This window comes from Panthera onca, chromosome F1 (assembly GCF_046562875.1).
Source record: "Panthera onca isolate mPanOnc1 chromosome F1, mPanOnc1 haplotype 2, whole genome shotgun sequence".
Classification (NCBI taxonomy): domain Eukaryota; kingdom Metazoa; phylum Chordata; class Mammalia; order Carnivora; family Felidae; genus Panthera; species Panthera onca.
Window position 1 is genome coordinate 15,296,153 of NC_138355.1, and position 14,474 is coordinate 15,310,626.

Below are 14,474 nucleotides of genomic sequence, written 5' to 3' on the forward strand. Positions count from 1 at the left end.
TAATGACCCTAAATTATAGGACTGATAGTGGTCAGGACCTGAGAGTTGTATGTAATAACTTCAGTGGGAAAATGAGTTAAATATTTCTTCCTTAAAGTAACCGTAACCTCCTTTCCTGCTGTGGACTTGCTAACTGATACAGGCAATTCCTTTGTACCTGTGCTCCTTCCTGCCTTGCCTTCAGGCGGGTGGGCATGTAAGGATTCATCCCTTTCCTAAGCACTGGTTGCAATTCCTGGGGCAGAGATGATCTGGAAAGACAGACCCTAGGGGAGGATGGGAGTTTGAAACTGAAGTTGGTAAGAACGAACTGAGGAGTGGCTTTAGGAAGGGGCTAACCTTTTCCTTCTTGCTTCTCTTTCTCTTATCTGTTCTCCCCTTACATCTGTTTTCCCCTGTTGTTTTCCATCCCCACTTCTGCCCTTCTAGTGCCCTTGCCAATTCCCCTCACCTTCCTGTGAGGAGGAGACATTTGGTTGGGTATCTTGTGTCAGTAGCAGGAAGGCTGTTTTCTTCTCCACCTTTATCCTCAACCCCGACCTTCTCTTTTCCCAGTTTCCTTCTTGCTTAACTTGACCCCACAGACTCTCCAGCTAGTGCTGGGAAAGTAATAGAGATTGCGGGACAGGAGAGAGACAGGGAGAGCCCAAGCAACAGTATAGTGGAAGAGAAAAGAAGTCCTGAGGCCTGACTAGGGTGGCTCTTTGTACACAAAGTATTTAAGTTCAGCTTGTTAGAAACGGCTTGTATATAGAAATCAAAGAATTTATATGGAGCGCTTGGGTGGCTCAGTTGATTGGGCGTCTGACTTCGGCTCAGGTCATGATCTTAAGGTCCGTGAGTTCAAGCCCTGCGTTGGGCTCTGTGTTGACATCTCAGAGCCTGGAGTCTGCTTCAGATTCTGTGTCTCCCTGTCTCTCTGCCCCTCCCCTGCTCACGCTCTGTCTCTGTCTCTCTCAAAAATAAATAAACATGAAAAAAGAAACTTTTTTTAAAGAATTGAAATTATAAACTTTCCCAACTGCCCAAGGAAATTTTCATGTATTCCCTTGTGAAAATTTGGGACTGGTAAAGTGACTAACACTACTGACTGCCCACTGCCTGAAAGGGAGCTTTGAGATGGTCTGTGTAGGTTGTCCGTTTTGAACTCATAGTTTTGGTCAGCAGCGCCCTCTGCTGTCCACTATTGATATTTATTGAGGAATTGACCGATTTATATTAAAGTCCTGAAGCAGTTTTCTCACTTCGTTTTCAAAAACATCAAAATAAAACCACCAGATTTAATAGCTAATATACTACTTTTGGAAGCATACAGATGTATCAGTCCCTGTATCAGGTTCCCTGCGCTGCCATAACAAACCACAAACTGGGTGCCTTGAAACAGCAGGAATTTATTCTCCCATAGTTCTCGAGGAGAGAAGTCTGAGATATAGCAGGAGGACCATGTTCTCTGGAAGGCTCTAGGGTAGGGTCTGCTCCATCTCTTAGTTTCTGGTGTCACTGACATTCCTTGGCTCGCAGCTGTAGAACTCCATGCTCCGCCTCCCATCGTCATGTGGTGGTCTCCCCCAGAGTCTTCGCCTCATCTTCATGTAAGGACACCAGTCATTCAGAATTGAGGGTACACCTACTCCAGTGTAACCTCATCTTAACGGATTCTATCTGTGATGACCCTGTTTCTAAGTAAAGTCACATTCTTCGGTACTGGAGATTAAGCTCCAACATATCTTTTTAGGGGACACAGTTCAACCTATAACAGCTCCTAAGATTGATATTTATTTTCTGGTAAGTCTTGAACAGGTTCAAAAAGAGAATGCCATATTAGATTTTTTAACATACAGTTTTTTAACCACAAATGATTTAGTTTTTCTGTAAAGATAAGGAAATTTATTTGTAAAGCTCTTAAATATAAATTTAATTTCCACTGTAAATGCTACTTTTGTCTATATAATGCTTGTAAAATTTGTATTTAGAGAATATACTTTTTTACATATAAATATATGGCTTACTCTAAATATGTAAATATAAAATACCTTATTTTTAAATGAAGTATCGTTGACTTACTGTTTAGTTTCAGCTGTACAACAGTGACTTGACATTTGTGTATACATTATGAAGTGCTCAGCACAATAGAGTTACCATCTGTTGCCATGCAGCGTTATTACAATGCCATTGATTATATTTCCTGTGCTGCACCTTTCATCCCTATAACTTTTCATTCCATAACTGGAAGCCTGTGCCTCCCACTGACCTTCACCCTGTTCGGGCATCCTCCTACTCCCCCTCCCCACCCCCACCTCTGGCAACCACCAGTTTGTTCTTTACACTTATGAGCCTGTTTCCGTTTTATTTTGTTTGTTTTGTTTTTTAGATTCCACATATAAGGGACATCATATGGTGTTTGTCTTTCTGTGACTTCACTTAGCATAATATTCTCTAGTCCATCCATGTTGTCCCAAAGGGCAAAATTTCGTTCTTTTTTGTGGCGGGGTAATATTCTGTGGTATATATATTTATATACTACATCTTCTTTAGCCATTCATCTGTAGTTGGAAACTTAGGTTCCTTCTATATCTGGGCTATTATAAATAATACTGCTATAAACCTAAGGGCGCATGTATCTTTTTGAATTAACATTTTTGTTTTCTTCAAAAACCCAGACATGGAATAATTGATTGTATGGCTTCTATTTTTAATTTTTTGAAGAACCACTCTACTATTTTCCATAGTGTCTGTACTGATTTACATTCTGACCAACACACACTGTGGTCAGTTTGTGTTCCCACCAACAGTGCATGAGGATTCCCTTTTCTCTGTATCTTCACCAGCCCTTGTTATTTCTTTTCTTTTTTTTTTTTTTTATACGAGCGTTTCTGACAGGTGTGACATGATATCTCATTGTGGTTTTGATTTACATTTTCCTGATGATGTGTGATGCTGAGCATCTTTTCACGTGCCTGTTGATCATCTGTACGTCGTCTTTGGAAAAGTTATCTATTCAGGTCCTCTACCCATTCTTAATCAGTTTGTTTGTTTTTTTTGGTGTTGAGTTGTAGGAGTTCTTTATGTGTTTTAGATATTAACCCCTTATTGGTTATATCATTTGCAACTATCTTCTCCCATTCAGTAGGTTGCCTTTCGTTTTGTTGTTAATAAACGTGTACTTTTATATCTATATGCCTATGCTTAACTTTATTGCACGCTGCATTTAGATTTTATTAGTATTTTTGTTTTATTTAAAGAAAGGATGCTCAGTATTTTGAAACACTGAAAATGATCTTCCTTGCTTATATCTTCACCCCTTTTCGTTGACACTGGGATGCAAACTTTTTGTTTTGAACTGTTCAGTAAATCGAGATGGGATAATCAGTTGTACAGTCACTTTTGAAAATGTCAGAATAAAAGCTTTATATTTAACTAGTATGCTTAGTAGTGAAGGAAAACTAGATCCTTCAACCAAATCTGTACAATGTCTCCTTGAATGAGAAAGAAAAATTGAAAGTAGGCAAAAATAATAAGTAGTGTGTCACTGGCCATTCATTTCATAAGCATTTCCAGAGTGCTTATTCTGTGTAAGTTAGATTTTCTGCCTTCAGCAATTTATAGTCTAGGGCAGGAGAAAAATAAACAGGTAATTATAGAATAATTATCTTTGGAGAACTGGGTGTTGGCTTGTGGGAGTAGAGGTAGGAATCCAGTCATGAAGTCAGGGAAGATTTCTTGTGAATGACATCTGAGGTTAACATTTCTTTTTCTTTTTTTAATGTTTATTTATTTTGAGAGAGAGTGTGTGCAACTTTGGGGGAGGAGCAGAGAGAAAGGGGGAGAGAGAATCCCAAGCAGGCTCCACACTCCGTGTGGGGCATGTCACAGGGCTCCATCTCACACCCGGTCTTACGACCTTGAGAGCATGACCTGAGCCAAAACCAAGAGACACTTAAGCCCTTAAGCTTAAGATTTCTCATTGAGTGTAGGGGTACTGGGTGGCTCAGTCAGTTAAATGTCTGACTTCTGCTCAGGTCGTGATCTCACAGTTTGTGAGTTCGAGCCCCACATTGGATTCTGTGCTGATAGTGCAGAGCCTGCTTGGGATTCATTCTCTCTCTTTTTCTCTCTCTCCCTCCCTCCCCATCTCTGTCTCCCTCTGCCCCTCCCCCACTTTCCCTCTCTATATCTCAAATTAAATAAAACTTAAAAAAAAAGATTTATTAAGTGTATTATAAGGTCAGTGTAGATTCATAGCACTCTGTTAAGAAAATTCATGTTTGTTATTATCAGGAAGGTAAATTTTCATCTAACCTATTTCTGCTGAGGACTGTTTACTGTTTCCAGATATTTTTAATAAAGGTCAAAATGAAGGGTTGTATTTAATTAATGAATCATCCATTTCTGTTTTGATTGGTTTATTTAAGGTTTTGCTGTATTGGAAAGGAATCCAATGTAATCGATTAACATTAAAGTCAGTATATGCTATTTCATATGAAATTATTCTCAGAATTAAAGACAATAAGGAATCTGTTTGGCTTAAGTTTATGGTACTGATTAAAGCTTTTTGGATTATACTGTGTGTTACACATTGGAGTGACAAAGCAACCCACGTTTATTGAGTTAAGTTGCCCAAAGTGTCAGGCACTGTGTAAACCTCACTTTAAACTATGGTATAAGCCACACATCGCAGCCTCATAGAGAGGTTTAATAACCTTCTCAGGGTATGTAGCAGTTGTGATAGGGCCAGGATTTCAATCCAGGCAGGATGACTCCGTAGTCTCTACCTCCCCTGCAAGCACATAGCTAACTTGGCATTACCCACTGTTGTATCATTTTACAAATGTAATATATACTCACAAAATCCTCACGTTACAGAAATATTTAACGTGGAAAGTGAAATCCTACTTTCATCTTCTAGAGAGAACCGTAGGTAAAGTTTTGATTTATTTTTGTGGGGTTAAGAAGCAAATATTAACATTTTATAATGCATTTTAAAATAATAATAGGATTATATACATATTGTTTTGCAACTTGATATTTTACTTAATTACCTCAGGGCTTTGTATGTCTGTGAAGATAAATCTACCCAATTCTTTTCTTTTTTTAATGAATTCATTTTTAAGAGAGAGCAAGTGGGAGTGGAGCAGAGAGTGAGGGAGAGAGAGGACCCCAAGCAGGCTCCGCACTGTTAGCGTAGAGCCCTACACAGGACTCGAACTCCTGACCTGGGAGATCATCACCTGAGCTGAAACCAAGAGTTGGCCATTTTACTTGACTGAGCCACCCAGGCGCCCCACCCCCAATTCTTTTATTAATAGCTTTATGCAATTATTTATGAAAATACCTTGAATTTATTTACCCATTCTCTAGTTGATGGATACTTGGTTTATTTCAGTTTTCACTATATAAAAATGTTGCATTGCATTTCGGTGCTAGCTAGTATGTATTTCTTCTGTTTTCTTTTTTCTTTTTTTGAGAGAGAGAGCCTGAGTGGGGGAAAATGTCAGGGGAAGAGAGAGTTGTTGTGTTTTAATTCTTGTTTTGTTTTGTTTATCCGTTTTGAGAGAGAGAGAAAGAGCAGGAGCAAGGGAGGGGCAAGAGAGAAACCCAGGCAGGTGCCGCGCTGTCAGTGCAAAGCCCAACACCAGGTTTGAACTCACACCGTGAGATCATGACCTGAGCCAAGAGTCAGGCTTAACTGACTGAGCCACCCAGGTGCCCTGAGAGAGAGAGAGAAAGAGAGAGAGAATATGAATCTTAAGCAGGCTCCCTGCTCATTGTGGAGCCCGATACAGAACTCCATCCCATGACTCTGGGATCATGACCTCAACCAAAACCAAGAATTGGACACTCAACTGGCTGAGCCCCTTAGGCGCCCCTATGCAAGCTGGTATTTCTGTAGGATCTAAGTGGAACTACTACTGTGTCAAGGGAATTCAATACTTTAGCTTTTAAAAATAACAATGCAAAGACTGTATTTTATGCTCCCATGAACGATAAAGTGGGTGTTACCCCACTTCTTCAGCAACTTTTCGATATTATCAGTCTTTTTTATGTTTGCTAATAGCCCGCCCCCTTTCCCTTTAAAAGATATCTAATTAGGTTGTAAATTGAATTCTTTCAATGTTAGTTTATTGGCAACTTGTATTTTCTTTGAACTGACATGAGTCTTTTATCTGTTTTCTTTCATATATCATTCTTTTATTGGTTGGAGACTTTTTTGATCATCTGTTTGCTCTCCATATAGCAAAACATAATAAGGTAGTTAAATTTCTTTTACTTTCAGATCAACCAGGGATGACCACCCCTTTTGCTATTATAAAGTAAAATTTATTTTCAGTAGAGTTTAATTTTTTGAAATGTCTGTATCATTTAATGTTTCTGTTGCTCCTAACGATTCAGAGAGTTATGTTTACTTGGAAAATGCTTATGCTCTGTTTATTAAGAAATCTTCTTAGAAAATACTGTCTCATTTACAAGCTTAGCTAATTTCTTACTCTTTTCTTATTTATTATGCTTTTTTCCTTTTTTGGAACAGGATAATGCTGACTCTAGATTATTTCAGAAAACACTCAAATTGTGTCGCTTCTTTGCCAACTCCCTTTTGCACTATACTAAGGTAAGGCTTATTTTGTTAAATGTGTAAATGTGAAATCTATAATAAATTATAAATTGTCCTGTTTTTATCATTCCTGCCAAAAGATCAATCTGTTGAAGTTATTTTGTGAAGAATATGTTTTATAGGTTTTTTAAAAATACTGTTATTAAATGTTGAGCACCTGTTATATCATTTAAGTTGCTACCATCATCACGTTACTATTTTTATTCAAGTCTCTGGAAAAATCAGTTCTTTAAGTATAAATACAAATAAAATTACTTCTATAAGCACAAGTCAGTTATCAGAAGATAATTCAATTTGGCTTTAAATACTGTTCACAAATTACTTTTACTATATTTCTGAATTTTTTAATTATTAAAGTTGAAATGTTCAAAGTTGTAAAGCTGTATAATAATTTAAACTAGACTTGCATATTTGGGAGTCCTTAAGATAGTAGTGATAGTTGAAGATATCTGGATGGAGTAGGTAAGTTATCAAGGAAGATTATTTGGAGAGAAGAGCAGAAAATGGTTATAGCACCCGGTCCAGGAAACGTCACTAATACATATTGGTGATTTAAAAAAAAAACAACTGTTGGTTGTCTGTGTAGAATTTGTCTTTAACTTTGTCTTCCTGTCTTTGGAGGAAAAGATGAGGGTCTCCAGTGACTGTTGATTGTAGCTGGGACTCCCGCGCAGGCACACAGACTACCAGCACATTGCCCTCCTATTGGGTGTGCTGCCCGAGCTGGTCTGGGCATGTGCCACTTCCCGGTTGGCTGCTCGCACCCTGGGTTCCCTGCAGCTGGCAGGGCCCATGGTGGGAGGGTCCTGGCACCAATGGCACTTGATGGGTGGTTACCCATCTGATAATTTGCTTCGTGTGTAGGAGGCAAAATTACACCCAGTCATGCCGTTTTTAATCATTTCTTTTCTCTCAGGAATTTTTAATTTTTAAAAAAGAAAAATCAGCTTTTTTCTGTACCCTATATTACACCAGGAACTATTTATTTTACTTCCTGAGAGGTAGCCTAACCATAATGGAGCTGCACAACTGTGCTTGAATCCTAGCCATGCTGGTTTTTAGCTGTGAGACTTGACTGAGATACTTGATACTTTAGCTTTAGCTTTCTGTTCTGTGAATTGAATCTAAGATTTTTGAGAGGACTAAAATTAAATAAAGTGATATGAAGTCACTTGCTGCATGTGTACTGAGCGCTTAGTAGGTTCTCAGGAAGCGATCTCTGCTAATTGTGGTTGTAGTGACAGTTTTAACAGCAAATTAGGTGCTGATTAGCCTCATCCTCCTTGTTGTCCTCGTGCAAGAACCTCTTTTTTTCTTTAATGCAGCACATCCAGGATTTTATTTTATTTTGCATGTCTTTGTGAGGGGATGTGTATTAGAAAACCACAGCTCATTCAAAGAATGAATAGAGTTGTTTTATTTTAGGAATTTCTTCCTTTACTCTCTGATTCTTGCTGCACATTGCACCAGCTTTATCTTCAGATACACAGGTAAGAAGAATGCCATGTGATCATTAAAATGTAACAGTGCCATTTGAACTGTGCAGAGATCAAGCATATGCCATTTAAAATAAAACATGAAAATAATTTTTTTTTTTTACTGTTTCAGTAAACTTTTAACTGCTTGCTTAAAATAATTAGATGTGGAAGCTTTTAAAGAATAGATTCCATGTGAGTTTTACTTATTCTTAACTAATATCTTGTACCCGAGTGATGAATAATTGGTATGGTGATAAATACTAAAGGCAAAAAAAAAAAAAGTCTCTGTATACATGGATGTATTGTTCTTTATCGTTGTAAATTTTTATTTTAACTTCTGTGAGATTTAAGATGTGTAGTAGTTAACTCCATCTGAGGGAAAACGTTGAAATCCAGAAAAGTATTATTTAGATAGGGGCTGAGCGACATGTGAAATTGACAGACCCTCCAAAGAGCCCTCCGTTTGACATTAAGATACTCTGTCATCTCATTTGTCCAGCAGTGCTTTCTAGTCTTCTGGACACCTTTTTCATACCTCTCCCTCCTCAAATTTCCCACGTCTCTGACACCTCCTCCCCAGTCCCCATTGCCAGTTAACGTCCTCACTGAGTATGTCACTGAGAAGGCATGGCTTCCTCCGCTCATTGACTGTTGCGCCTGTGTCTCGGTCCATGTGGTCGCTGACCCGTGAGTGAGTGTCCGCGCCCGCCTAAGGCCGGCCTGTACGCGCTGGTCCCCTGAACTCGCCTGCTCAGGGGTCTCTCTCTAGCAGTTGTTCCCTTCCCTCTTGCATCACCAGTCTTCCCTCCTACTAGGCCTCTCTCATCTGGATACCAGCATGCGGTTACTTTCCCCGTGGTCGACATCGTAAGAATACAGAACAACACCTCTCGAGTCCACAGCCTCCTCCAATGCCTTCCCGTTTCTCTGCCTCTGTTTACAGCAAAAGTCCCAGGAGTTGTCGGTCTATACTGCTGTCCTACCTTTTTTCTTGAGGCCATTCTAGTCAGGCTGTCCATGCCACCACTTCGCCAAAACAGCTTTTGTCAAGCTCGTCAGTGACGGCCACGTCGCTACATCTGGTGGTCAGTTTTAAGCCTCCGCGTATGTAACCTGTTCACAGCGCTTGACCCTCCCTTTTGCACTTCCTTCCTTTGGCTTGTAGGTACCTCTCCCTCTTCTCTTCTGACCTCATGGCTGTGCCTTCTCAGTAGGTCCTCTTCTCAGCTTCAGCTGGGTGGCCAGTCCCCAGGCAACTTCATTCTTCAAACTCATTAGGCCGAAATACCTGGTCATCTCTGACACTTTTCCTTGTTTTCATATCCACGTCTCGCCCAATAACAAATTGTCAGTGTCACCTCCAGTATAAATAGATATGCCTAGTATATGGGTTCAGTATGTATGTATACAGAACCCAGCCAGTTCTCACCACCAGAACTGCTCACATCTGATGTCACCCATTATTGTTTCTTACCTGGGTTTCCACGGAGAGCATCCCACCCACTGTCTCCCTCCTCCCTTGCCTCCCTCTAGTCTGTCGTCCATACCATAGTCAAAGTGAGTGATAAGACATTAAGGAGATCATGGGACTTTGCTGTACAAACCTTCAAATGATTAATATTTGTTATATTATTATGGATTTACTTGCTTCCTTGTTTGCTAACTGCCCCCCTTCGTTAGCATGTGAACTTTGTAAAGGCAGTGATCTGGTACGTTCTGTTTACCACTGTGTTACCTGCTTCTGGAACAGTGCATGGAGCGTATACACAGGCATTTAATAAACAGCTGTCACATAAATCAATTTAAAAATACACCATTTGATTGAGGGGCACTTGGGAGGTTCAGTCAGTTAAGCATCCGACTTCAGCTCAGGTCAGGCAGTTCGTGAGTTCAAGCCCCGCATCAGGCTCTGTGCTGACAGCTCAGAGCCTGGAGCTTGCTTCAGATTCTGTGTCTCCCTCTCTCTCTGTCTCTCCCCTACTTACAATCTCTCTCTCTCTGTCTCTCTCTCTCTCTCTCTCTCAAAATAAGTAAACATTTAAAAAAATTTTTGATTGAAAAACAAGTACTTGCTTTGATGCTTAGTAGCTATAGTTCAAGTCTGTGGAGTTTCATTACCTTTTATTTATGTATATCTTTCACCTTACTTATAATTTAATCTTCACAGCCACTCTGAATCAACACCACAAATGAAGAAACTGAGGTTCAAGGAGGTCAAATGAATGAGCCAAACTCAAGCAACTAATAATTGACAGACTGTTGCTTTTTCCCTCACACTTCAAAGGCCTCAAATGTGTGTCTTAAGTGCATCCCTTCAAATGCTGTCATCTCCTGCTAGACAGGGTTTTCTCAAGTACCCTCAAGTTTGCCACAATTAAAATAACATGGCAGAAAGTACTGAATACACATCTTATTTCACATAAGTTTGGCTGAAGTTTCGTTTTAACTGTACCTCCTGAAACATCTTCCATGAAAAAGTCTTTGCATCTTCCTTCAGGACTAGTATACCATTTAATTCTCACAAAGCCCTTGTTTCTGAGCATTATTTCCTAGTAAATTCAGCATTCTGCGTTATTTTAAAACAACTTTTAATAGAAGTGTGTAAGCCAGTATTTATCAGAAATACCTTTCTGTATGTAATGTTTTTACTGGTTATTTGATAATTCATATTTTCATGGTCTTTTTTTTAAGGGCACTGCTGTCAAAATGGTATTAAAATGCATCAAAACAATACCAAAGATTTCTATAAGGTTATAAAACTTAATTTTGTGGAATTATAGTCATGTTACTTAGTTTGGAGGTCCTCATACAATTGTGGTATCAATTTAGTACCTTGAATTTTGTTATAAAATACATGCTACTTATTTTTTCTATATTTTCACTGCTAGAAGATGAATTTACAATACTTATGTCTACCTAAAATTAGAAGAGACCTATTAATGGATGCATTTTTTCCCTGCCTTTCCAGCAAGTTTCCTCCAAGCCTATATGCTGCCAGGATTTCTAAAGCACAACAGGAGGAAATAGCAGGGACTTTCCTAGTTACACTGGATCCGCTCATCAGTCAGCTTCTCACATTTCAACCTTTCGTGCAGGTGGTTTTGGATAGTAAGTTAGGTAAGCTTCAAAACATTTAATTTTAGGGGCGCCTGGGTGGCTCAGTCGGTTAAGCGGCCGACTTCAGCTCAGGTCATGATCTCGTGGTCCATGAGTTCAAGTCCCGCGTCAGGCTCTGTGCTGACAGCTCAGAGCCTGGAGCCTGTTTCAGATTCTGTGTCTCCCTCTCTCTGACCCTCCCCCATTCATGCTCTGTCTCTCTCTGTCTCAAAAATAAACGTTAAAAAAAAAACATTTAATTTTAAACCCTTCAGTAATTGCATGTTAGAGATAGGGTTATTTCCCTTACATAATCAATCATCCCTTTTAAAAATTTTATTTAAAATTCCTTCTATTTTTTTTCAAGTGAAAAATATGTTCCAAGAAAACAATTATGCCTCTACCTTCCTTTACACATCACGATCAGATTTCTGTTGAAATTACGTAGAGTATGTTTTTACCAATTGGTTGTAACGTAACGAATGTGTTCTTATCACGTGTGAGAGCTGCCATGTGAACTGCAGTTCCCGCAGTGTCTTCTGCTGGTTGTCGTCATGGACAAGCTGCCCTCCCAGCCCGAGGATGTGCAGGCCCTGTGGTGCACAGAACGCCAGCTCCTGGAAGCGAAAACCAGGTAGCTGACACGGTGGTGGTGATGTTCGGTCATGCTAGAGAGGGTTTCGAATGTCCGCCATTGGGAATGAATTTGAAGTTAAGGTCTTCCAGTTAATTACTCCTGTGTAGACCTCATCTATATTGCTACTTATAAATATAGATTCAAAATATATAAACCTGTGACAGATGCTAAAAATATTTGCAGTGTTTTAGAAGGTTTTGTCTAATACTCAGTGTTATAAACGCTGAGAGTAATTGGGCAGATGCGTTTACTAACATTTAAAACTGAGCTCTGAGAAACAGAATGCTCTGTGCTGTAAGTTCCCTCCCGGGAGATTTCACGCGTATTTGTCCCCCTTGCCACCGCCAGGCAGTAGTCTTACTCCCTGGGTTATACCTGCTGTAACGTCTGCCCTCTCCTCTAGCCCGTGCCGCGTGCCACCCACCCGGTTAGTCCCCCTGACGCCCAACTGTGAGCCTCCTGTTCTCCTCAAAAACAAAAGCGTGATGGCGGAACCGCTTAGCTTTGCATCTTAAGTCCATCGCATTCTGCCGCCATCAGCCATTTTTGCTGCTCGTCCTGTCGCTTGCTTGCTCTAGTCATGCTGGTTACTCCTGCCTGCCTTTTCCTCGTGCTTTGTCTTCTCTGCCTGTTTATATTTTGCCTATTTCTAACTTGTTATTTAAATCCTCTATGAAGATTTCTTAAATCATTTCAATCTTACAATGACCCCTCTATCTTTTTATTTTAATGTTTATATATTTTTGAGAGAGCAAGAGACAGAGTGTGAGTGAGGGAGGGGCAGAGAGAGAGGGAGACACAGAATCCGAAGCAGGCTCCAGGCTCTGAGCTGTCAGCACAGAGTCTGACACGGGGCTCGAACTCACAAACCACAAGATCATGACCTGAGCCGAAGTCGGATGCATACCTGACTGAGCCACCCAGGCGCCTCAGAATGACCCCTTTCTTATACCTATTTTCTATTTTATATAGAGTATCTAATCCATATTTAAATTTCAGGTTCTTTGATGACTTTTGTCTGTGACTTTGTGTAGTTCAGTACTACGATAAACATTTGGTTAGAAAAAAAAAGAAAAAAAGGTACAGAAAATTCTTTTCCTTTAAGAAATTTGTCGAACAGGGGCACCTGGGTGGCTCAGTCGGTTAAGTGTCCGACTTCAGCTCAGGTCATGATTTCGCGGTCTGTGAGTTCAAACCCCGCGTTGGGCTCTGTGCTGACGGCTCAGCCTGGAGCCTGTTTCAAATTCTGTGTCTCCCTCTCTCTCTGACCCTCCCCTGTTCATGCTCTGTCTCTCTCTGTCTCAAAAATAAATAAACATTATAAAAAAAAAAAGAAATTTGTCAAACAATGATTATATTTGGTTTTTATGGTTATGTATTCACACACAGTGGAAACTGTTGTTGATACATACCTCTTGAGACATTTTGCTTTGCTAAAATAACCCTCCTTATGTCATATTATTATTATACCTGCTAATTATTAAAATGTTCATAACGTTCAGTGCTCTCAATGTCCCTGCAGGGTATCTCTATTCAAAGCCATTTTCTACAGTTTTGAGCAGTGTTCTGGTGAACTCTCTCTCCCTGTTCACCTACAAGGAGTAAAGAGTAAAGGGCAAGCGGAGGTTGCTGTCACCTTGTATCAGCATGTTTGTGTTCATCTGTGCACATTTGTCGCTTCCCTTCATCCCTCACTGTTTCCTGAGCTGGTAAGTTTGCTATCTGCTGGGCTACACTGAGACTACCCTCTACTTTCTTTTCACTGAAGTTTTGATTTATATGCAGAAGAAAGGAACAGTTAATGTTTTCAGATGTCATTCTCTGACTTTGCACATTTCACCCTATAATTCAGTTGTGTCTTAGGAAGTGGTAATCCTAGAGCCCTGTGGTATTCAGATGTAATGGTCAGCCAGAACATTTGAGAAAACATTTTAGGTGGCAAGATACGGAAATATGGAGTGAAAAGAGAAAAAATGTTCGGACTTTACCTAATTCTGTTCCATAAAGAGAAGGAGAAGTAAGTAGTAGATTGTAGTACCAAGTCTGTAGATCTTAGGCATAATGTTGATTTTCTTTAACGGAATTAAATTAGAAAAGATGTTGAGACAATTGTGGGGAAGAAATTCTTAGGATTTACATAAGGATCAGTATCCTTTAGGATGTTTTACAGTGGTTAATATCTAGCACTAGAATCTTTGTGGATCCTAATGATTGAGTAAACACATTTAAAATCACTTTGGAATCTCCATAGCCCAGCATAATGCTTAACATACAGTAGGTGCTCATCAACGTTGAGGCAATGGTGCTATAGGTTCTTTCAGATACTAGAGAGTTGAACCTTCCCATTGAGGATCTGTTGTTACTTGGATTGTGATGGCGTTTTGTTGTTTTATTTTGAGAAATGTAATAGTAATAATTTATCATGAACTTTCTGTTTTTCATTAGGATGTTGCTCTGTTGAATGCTGTGCTTAGTGCTAATCTGATCACCTCTTTGTTAGCTATGGATACATGGTGCTTCCTTTCACGGTACGATGTATTTTTTTGGTTTTTGGATTGATTTATAGTAGTAACTGAGAGTAAATGATGTTATAATGTAAGCTTAAAGAAAATTTCTGTCTCAATAACGCTTTACCAGCTGCCCAAAATGGTTT

At 39.6% G+C, this 14,474-nt stretch overlaps 1 protein-coding gene across 2 annotated transcripts in view; it reads left to right on the forward strand.

Annotated features, from left to right (window-relative positions):
- FIRRM (FIGNL1 interacting regulator of recombination and mitosis) overlaps positions 1 to 14,474 on the forward strand; it is a 44,768-nt gene that overhangs the window by 12,609 nt on the left and 17,685 nt on the right. For both annotated transcript variants that reach the window (XM_078440628.2, XM_078440629.2), the window contains 6 exons: positions 6,527 to 6,607; positions 8,036 to 8,100; positions 11,057 to 11,205; positions 11,689 to 11,818; positions 13,344 to 13,530; positions 14,267 to 14,349. In XM_078440628.2, coding sequence (XP_078296754.2) covers positions 6,527 to 6,607; positions 8,036 to 8,100; positions 11,057 to 11,205; positions 11,689 to 11,818; positions 13,344 to 13,530; positions 14,267 to 14,349 — 695 coding nt within the window. The remainder of the gene's footprint in view (positions 1 to 6,526; positions 6,608 to 8,035; positions 8,101 to 11,056; positions 11,206 to 11,688; positions 11,819 to 13,343; positions 13,531 to 14,266; positions 14,350 to 14,474) is intronic.